This window comes from Malaya genurostris, chromosome 3 (assembly GCF_030247185.1).
Source record: "Malaya genurostris strain Urasoe2022 chromosome 3, Malgen_1.1, whole genome shotgun sequence".
Taxonomy (NCBI): Eukaryota; Metazoa; Arthropoda; class Insecta; order Diptera; family Culicidae; genus Malaya; species Malaya genurostris.
In genome coordinates, this window is record NC_080572.1 from 286630955 (window position 1) to 286640127 (window position 9173).

General features: G+C 40.7%; 1 protein-coding gene across 1 annotated transcript; it reads left to right on the forward strand.

Moving 5' to 3' along the window:
* Window positions 1-6370: 6370 nt before the first annotated feature.
* LOC131434370 (brachyurin-like) lies at window positions 6371-7339 on the forward strand. The gene has a single exon (XM_058601041.1). It carries the CDS (start codon window positions 6371-6373, stop codon window positions 7337-7339), a length of 969 nt encoding a protein of 322 aa, XP_058457024.1.
* Window positions 7340-9173: the final 1834 nt, after the last annotated feature.

Here is a 9173-nt window from a genome sequence, read left to right on the forward strand (position 1 = left end):
TAGTGATATAGTGCGAAAAGTTTTACTGACAGTAAAACGACTTATTACTAATACCAGTTTTTGCAACCGGGTTACTTGACCAAGTTTCCATCTGTTGATCACATCGACCCAGTGATATAAAGTTCTGGGTCGTACATGTCGTAACAATTGTTAAGTGCACGAGTGGTTTAAGATTGGTGGTTGGTTGAAAACGTATCTATGGCTAACGCCTAACAGCGATGCACATGCAGCGAACCGCTCCCGTATACGCGTCCGTAGTTATGTATACAGTGTTAACCGTTAACGCCTATCGATGCGGCATAGACAGCGGACCGCCCATATACGTGTCCATGGTGATGGTTCGTACCGAGAGGCATTATTTAAAATCGTTGTTACGGCTTACTTTGGTAAACGAACGTAACGACATATGGTGCGTTCTGGTAGTTTTGCGATGTACTTTCACGACGTGAAGTCCGTTTTGGAAAATCTGCGCACAAATTTTTTGTTCCATACAAATGTGACCAAGTTGCAACCGGTCAACCCGGTTTACTAAGCGTATGCCTCTCATGCTGCGGCCTTCCAGCATGTTACCCATGTACGAACTGGCACATATCCCGCACGGATAGGCATTGCGCCTACGTTCGTAACTTATCACCTATCCCGCGTACTACGCTCACGTCAATTGCATTCGACAGAGCGGGGACGGCACTACCATATGTGAAACAGCTGGGTTTTGGAAAAAAAAATGCGGGTGTTGACTGAACTAAATCGGTTGTTGGAATAACTAAAAAAGTGTTGGACTTAGCTAAGAAAAAAAAATCGGATAGGTTGTTGGAAAAGCTAACTGAAAATATGTAGGTTGTTGGAATTGCTAACTACGGTTTGGAGGGACAGGTACGAACAGAGAGGCGAATAGCTATATGAGCGCTGGTGAAGTGGTGCACTACCGTGGCCCACTGCCAGATAGGTGGGAGCTCGGGTAAAATATTATCTCCCGGGCAACAATGAGATACCACCGTTGCTTCCGGCACTTGTCGGAGGCATAGGAGGGAGAGTCTGTCAGGTTTCGTATCGTATTCCGAACGAATCCGGTTCAGACAAGGTTATAGTGATATAGTGCGAATTCAATATTGATCAAAGAAGTATTTATCAAGTGTGTGTGTGTTTAGATAGAGGAGCGTATTTAGAGTTAAACCATTAACGACTAAATTTTGTGTGGTGTTTATACGATGGCACCTACAACAAGAGCAGACCGCAATAGGCTGCAACGGTCACTGACGGACATTGCGTCGTCATTGGTAGTAAGACAGGGCGATAAAGCTATCTGCAACATCGATCCCGCATCAGGATGTCCATACGTCCAGAGTAGATTTGCCCCTGGCAACTTCATCCGTCACTTTCGTACCGTACATACGGAACGTGCATGTGCAAACAATCTCCTTACAATTGCCTATCCAATGGAGAAGAAGGAAAGAGTAATTCCTAAGCGTTTAATAGCTATTGACCGGCAGTTACTAATTGCGTCAGCAGTTAAGCTGACGACCTTCCATCATCTTCCTATTTCCTGCTTCGAGTGGGAAGGCTTCAAAGACTTACTGAAACCGATTACAACGACTCTTGGGTGCACTTTGAACCGTGTCACAATGAAATGTCATCTCTCGAAGACTGCCTATCGTCTAAAAGAAATGTTGATAGATGAGATGAAAGGCAAGCTCGTCTGCTTGAAAATAGATTCTGCTGCCCGACACAATCGCCATATCTTAGGCATCAATGTACAGTATGCCCTAGACGAGCAGGTGGTCATTCGTACCCTTGGTATGATCGAAATCAAAGAAAGTCAAACAGCGGCGTTCTTGAAATCAAAAGTTATGGATACTTTGGCCGACTATGGGCTATCTCTTGAGAACATATTTTCCGTGACATGCGACAATGGGGCTAATATGGTGGCAACGGTTAGAAAATTAAACAATGATACGTACGTAATGCCTACAGAGCAGCAGGCTGATGGTACGAACATAGATGAGCTGGATGAGTCGGATGTGATAGAGGATGATCAACAGTGTGAACGAAACGTTACTGCTGAACTGGCCAATGAACTGTCCGAAAGGATTACTCTTGTGAGATGTGCCGTGCATACCTTACAGCTTGCAATACTGGATGTTGTTGATAAATCCGATGAGTCTATCCGAGCCATCACTGCTGTTGCTAGAAAATGTAAGCTGGTGAAGTACCGGTCAGAGTTTGAAAGCTACGATGCTTCATACCCACCCGTCTGGAGTAGGACACGATGGGGTGGTATATTCAAAATGATGGAATCGTTCGTACACCAAAAAAGGTTTTTTAACCAGTTGGCCGATAAGTTTCCCGAACTAGACCTTTCCAATCAATGGTCGTTCATTGAGCATTACTATGATACGTTTAAGCCGTTGTACATCTGCACAAAGCAAATGCAAGAGAAGCACGTGTCGTTATCTGACTTCTACATGGCATGGCTGATGGCAACGAGTGAGGTACAGAAAGTTCGCGAAAACTCTTTCAGTCCCCATTTACTTCGGTCGTTGAACAATAGATTGAACGTTTTGCGCCAATTGAAGGCGGTCCAGATGGCATTATACCTGGATCCAAGGTTCAACTATCGAGGTTCTAAAATATTCACGGCTGAGGAAAAAGATAAAATTCAGCAATACATAGTCGATACATGGGAACGTATCTGCCAACTGGGTAAAACACCGGCTAGTACAAGTAGAGAATCGTCAGAGTCTACCGATGATTTTGATCAGTATCTTACGCAAATGTTTGGTGAATCCGTGAATCTTGGTTGCGAGACCGGGTTTCTTCAACAAGTTAAGTCTTTGGACCTAGAGCCACGCCAAAAACATAACTACAACGTGTGGGACCATTGGTTGCGCCGTAAGACTACGCACCCAGAGATATATGCAGTAGCAATGGTTGTACTATCCACACCATCGAACCAAGTCTCTGTTGAACGGTCTTTCAGTGCCCTTGCCTTGGTTCTCTCTAATCAACGCACTGGCCTTGGGAAAGATACGTTGGAAAACATTTTACTTATTAAATTAAACAAAGACTTGTTCTCCAGGGCGCTGGGAACTGCATATGATTGGAAGGGCCCAATCGACCCGGTTGACGATGATTCTCAGGAATGAATATGATACCGTTGATGCTCAACTGAATGTCGAATGAGACAAATATTGTCGTCTATCACTGGCTCATCGCCGGGTGATAGGGGGATAACTTTTGTTTACATTTTCATGAAATCAATTTCCAATGATACTGAAAGGGTTCGGCAGTCATGATACTTGTTATGATTCAATTGGCGACAATCGTCGTTGGGTGGACGATGATATATGTGTTGTCTCAATGTAAGCTCGAGTCACCATTGTGATAACGAATTTTTTCAGCACTGGTCCGATCAGTAGTATCTGCGAAAAATATGTTGCATTTTTCTTGCAATTTTGTCATGTTTTCGATAGCCTACATATTTATTTCATTGGTAAAATCATGCATTTAATATAAAATAAAGCATGTTTACCCATGGCGTATTTTCCATAAAGTACTTAATAGATGCAAAATTGATGCGTAAAAACTTTGAACCTCGCATATATTCAAAGGCTCCCCAGAAAAAAACAGCATTTTACTATACTGCTTTGCTTTCTAAATGATTTATGCAAAACAAAAATTTATGATTTGATTAAAAATCACCTTTAGATTCGAAAATAATTTTGTTAGAGATCGGTTAAACTTTTTTCAATGTGTTCGAACGGTTGATTCGCAACATTAAACTGACGAATCGAAACCACGGCATTTCGTCTATTCGTCCGTAAACGGGAATGGGACATTTCGTTCGTACGAATGATGTTCGAATACACGTTTCGTTTGAAACTAAAATGGCATACATTCTAGCGTTTCGCATATGGTTAATCACATGAATTGGACTGATTACATCAAGGCTTAGCATTTATTTTAAAAAGTTTGCTGATATTTGAATATTTTGTGGCAAACGAGTCGCGTTCGAATTCATTCGAGTGAAAACAAGAATGGCCCCAAAGAAAAATGTTGTGACTGTTTTGACCGAGCTGCAAGGGCACCGAATCGCTGGATAGTATAAGAAATAATATTATAGAACTCGGTTTTGTTTTGTTAATAATTAAAATTGAGAATAATAGTTGAGAGGTGATTGAGATTGCTAAAATATATAAATGGAAAAAAAATGTATCAAAAACAGCTCTCTAAATTATTTAAAAAAAATCATTTTGCTCTAGAAAATCAAAGAATATAAGATTTTTACAAAAACTGATCATTTTAGGTTTATATCTTAGCATTTATTTCAACTGCCAAGTTTATGAATTCAAAACACTATAAACATTATCGTTAATCTAAAGCTAGCTCATTTGAAACTTATTTTGCAAGTAAAATTTATTAAGAAATTGACAGGAACGAACTAGTAAAATATTTGATATTTACCTTATGATAAAAAAAAGAACCGGAATTTTCATTTTGAAGTTCCCGCGCTTGTCCAATCGGTAAACTTTTATTCTCCCAACGTTGGCAACACTTTTATACACATTCTGTCAAATTTTGATGCATATCGTACGATTGGTTTTTGTTTGGCGTCTATACAAAGAAGTTGAAAAATTTTCGTGTGGCGATTTCTATAATGGATGAAAATTTAGAACAACGTGCGTGCATCAAATTTTGTGTTGCAAATGGATTTAAGTGTTCCGAAACGTTGAAAATGTTAGAAAAGGTCTTTGGTGAATCGTGTCTAGGAAAAACACAGGCATACGAGTGGTATAAACGCTTCAAAGGTGGTCGTACAAGCTTGGATCATGATGAGATCCTTGGCCGCCCAACAACATCTGTTACTGAAGAAAACATTGAATCGGCGAAGCAAATCGTGTTGCAAAATCGTTCTGTACCGATTAGAGAGATTGCTGTGTTGTTGGGCATCTCTTATGGTTCAGCCGAACACATTTTAACTGATGTTTTGGGTTAGAAACGCGTCGCTTCTCGTGCCAAAAAAGCTGCCAAAAAGCTGGTTGCGATTTTCTTGTATGACAAATAACACCAACAGCAGACGCCAATGGATCAATAATTTGCTTAAAACTATCCCATTGGAAACATCGCAGCGGAAGATTGTGAAATGTTATCATTTTCAAAAATGAGTCCATCAAAAGCTGCTTGTCGATAGCCACCATTCGCTTAACGATAGCTCTCTGCTTCTTCATTGACACCTCTTGATCTCTAAAGCCGTTGAAGCTTCATCCAATGTGCACATTTTTTTCGACAGGCTCAATCATCTTCGAATATAACACCGTTTATATAGAATCAAAATTTTCTCTGAAAGAAACTTATTTTATTCAGATGACGTTCTTCAGCTAAAATATTCAGCGTGAACTATGATTGAAACCCGCATATGAAGAGCCTATGAATGAATTTCTCGATGCCTGGTCTAAGTATCACTATTTAACTATTTCAAATCAAAGCAGTCTCTGTATTTTCGATTGCTGAAAATGCTTGAGCAATGCAAGAACGAAAATCAATAAATTTCGTTGTTCATTGATAGTGTTCGAAAATTGTTGACACTGATTCGAACAGTTCTTCTGTCAAATTTTAAACTGGCATACGATGCCGTTCTGTTTTTTCTATATTTGAAACACGAGTAAAACACTACTGGGGCTGCAAGTTTTTCTTGTTATAAAATCCAGATTTAAATTTTAAAACTAACATAAACTATGCATCTAGAACTAGAACACTACTGAATATGCCCTTAATGTTTGATGATGATTTCATGCGAATGTTGGCCGCGGCTCCGCTTTAGATGACCCATGCGGAAAGTTCAATTTTGGCTAACTTTCTCTCCAACGTATCGGCCGGTATTCCACGAATAATGTCACCGGCCTATAATCCACAACAAACAGTGACTTTTTGGGAATCCATTGGTAGCTCTTGCAATGCTTCTGGCTGGTCTTCACCCCAGATGCGGAAATTTTGCTTGTTGACGTATCCATTCAACCAGAAATGAGCTTCGTCGCTAAACACATTTTCATTGATAAAAAAAGGAATTTTTCTCCAACTTTGCCAGTGAAAAAATTATAGACCAAACTGAACAAGCTTGACAGCGACAGAAGACACGATTCATGCGTGATCTGTCAAAAACAGTGTAGACAAAAAGATACACCCTTCACTTGGGAATCGATCACAGGTAGACTGCGTGAAAGGCGATGATTTTACACATCTAGTTTATGCAAAGATAGCTTGAATGGAAATTCCACATAATTAACCAAACAATTACAACTTTTTCTATAAATAGCCAACACTTTCTGTGGGAATATCCGAACGTAGCTTATCTTCTCATATTTATAATGTGATTATGGAATACTACGACAAAGCACTTATATCAAAAGATACTATAAAAGTCGAGGACATCCTCTCAAACGGACCATATCGTGACAACATTACGATAAAGACTGTCGTCTTGTTGATTGGCGCCTTGGCTCTGGCCTCGGCTTCAGTCGATTTATCAAAAGTTAAACGCATTGAAGAACTGGATGAGTTCTGGGAACAGTTGGACCCGTCTTTGCAAAAGCTTCGTGGAACGAATGCGGCTCCGGATAGCAGAGTAGTTAACGGTAAGGAAGCCAAGCCGGGACAGTTTCCGTACCAAGCGCTGGTAGTCACTTTCTTCGAGAATGGCAGTGGCGGATTGTGTGGTGGTTCGCTACTGACGCAAAACTTCGTAATGACAGCTGCCCACTGTGTTGTCAGTGGATCACCGCCTAGCCATGGAACCATCACTCTTGGAGCTATCAATCGACAGGTGGAAGAGGAAACACAACAGAGAATCGCTCATGGCACCATCAACGTTCATCCAAATTACACAGCATCGTCATTGCGTAACGACATCGCCACCATCCAACTGTCAACTCCGGCAGTGTTCAACGATTTCGTTCAACCGATTGATCTTCCGGCAATTTCGGATACACGCAGGTTTTCAGGATTCATGGGAATCGTGTCAGGATTCGGACGCACCACCAATTATCCGCCTGCTTCCGACGTGCTCATGTACTCTAGTAACCCGATCCTAACCAATGCCAATTGTCAATCGAGCTGGATCCAAGAGCAGAACATCTGTCTATCCGGACATGGCGGTCGATCGGTGTGTTTCGGAGATTCCGGTGGTCCACTAGCCGTTCGGGAAAATAATCGAACTATTCAGGTTGGTATCACATCGTTCGTCCACTGGAGTGGCTGTGACACCGGGCATGCTGCCGGATTTGCCCGCGTCTCGTACTTCCTGTCTTGGATAGCCGAAAACTCCGATGTTGTGCTACGGGACTAGAACTGGAAATAAAAGTGATACTGCTTATGCATGTTCTATCTTAGAAGCGACCTGGTATCTATTCAAAATTCAAAACAACTGCAGCTGAGTTAGATTTTTCTTTCTTAAGGTTGAACGCTTATAACAAGACAGTAGTTTGTCGATGGATTCATATTATCTAACTATCAGTTTCAGCACGGTATGCTAGTAGATTCCGAATACAGAGGCATTGCATATTCAGACAGAGTTAATGAATGAATGCTCTTCTTTTTAAGACAAGCAGTGGACAGGAGTAGTAAAATTCTAAAATTAGCATAAATTTTTTGCGAATATCACCAAAATAAGCCATTAGTATGCGCATGTGCATATATAAAATTTTTAGTGTAACGTTTCTTATATATATAATACTGTGATATTCTTTTCAAAATGATTCTCTTCGATTCTTGAAAGAAACCAAGGAATTGTTTGTGCATTAACTAGTAAAACATGAAGAACGAGACAGTTCTCTGATTGGTTAGGCCATCCATTAGAAAACGAAGTGGGTTCACTATTATATGATTTTATGTACTTCCAGCGCCGGAACCCAAGAATTGGTGCAATCGAAGTCAGTTCGTACGGCCACCAACTAACATGACGTACCCAGTTCGGGTTTACATCTCATCCAAGTCAGTCGACAAACAAAAGCGCTTACGTTGGGGACAGAAGAAACCAAGTACAGTATTGTGTAGTGAACAATAGACCTCGAAAATGAGTGAACCAAACGAACAAAAGCTACCGCCGGTACGAAAGAATACAATTATTGTTGACTTCAGACAGTGCAAAATTCGACCTTCGATACGAGAACTTGAAGGTTTACTTAAGGAGCAAATGCATCTTGACATTAAACGTGTGCATTTACTTCAATGCAATAAGATGAATAATGTTGTTTATATGAAGTTCTATAAAGAGTTGGATGCAATTCAATTCGCTAAAGACAATAATAATGTGCACTATGTGGAGCATGAAAATATCAAGTACAACATTCCAGTATATATGGAAGATAGTGCTATAGAAGTGCGTGTGCATTCCCTCAAGCGTCAACGGTTCTTATATTCGCAAAACTATGTCCCAATACGGAGAGATTCTCTCTATCGAAGATGAAAAGTGGAGGAATTTTTTCCCCGGTATTCTAAATGGCGTACGTTTGTTACGCATGCGCTTGAGGAGGCCTATACCTTCTTATGTGACATTCGGTCAGGATACAAGAATACCGTGCAAATCACTTGTTACCTATGACAATCAGATGGCCACATGTCAATATTGCCAAAAAGCTGTTCACTACGGTAAGCCATGTGATAAACCGGACAAGGAGACAACTATACCAAAGGACAACGGTGCTTCCTTAACATCAACCCCAAGCAACCCCAGTACACCTGTGACAGTCACCAACAACAGTGAAGCATCCTCTTCAACGAAACCATCCAACGTATCCCCTATAGAACAAAGTACACCAGCTGCAGTTAACAGCTTACCATCCAACCAACCAGCAACTGCAAACAATGTACAACAAGGCGCATCTAAAGCAACTAGCAACGAAATCAATAACAATACCACGGCAATGGATGACGAGACGAACCACGAACAAACTGTCCCTCAATCCTCCCAGGAGGAAAATGGAAGCTCCTCTCCCCCTAGAAAAAGGGTGACAACGAGATCCAATACAAAAAAAAATCTTTTATTTAAAAACTCAGCTAAATCGGCCACGTAAAGCTTGTACGCAAATAGGCCTGAATAAAATATCTTTTAAATAAAAAAAAAAACATGACGTACAAACTCCACTAACAGTTCGGCTGAAAAGTTCGTATCGTTTAATAGA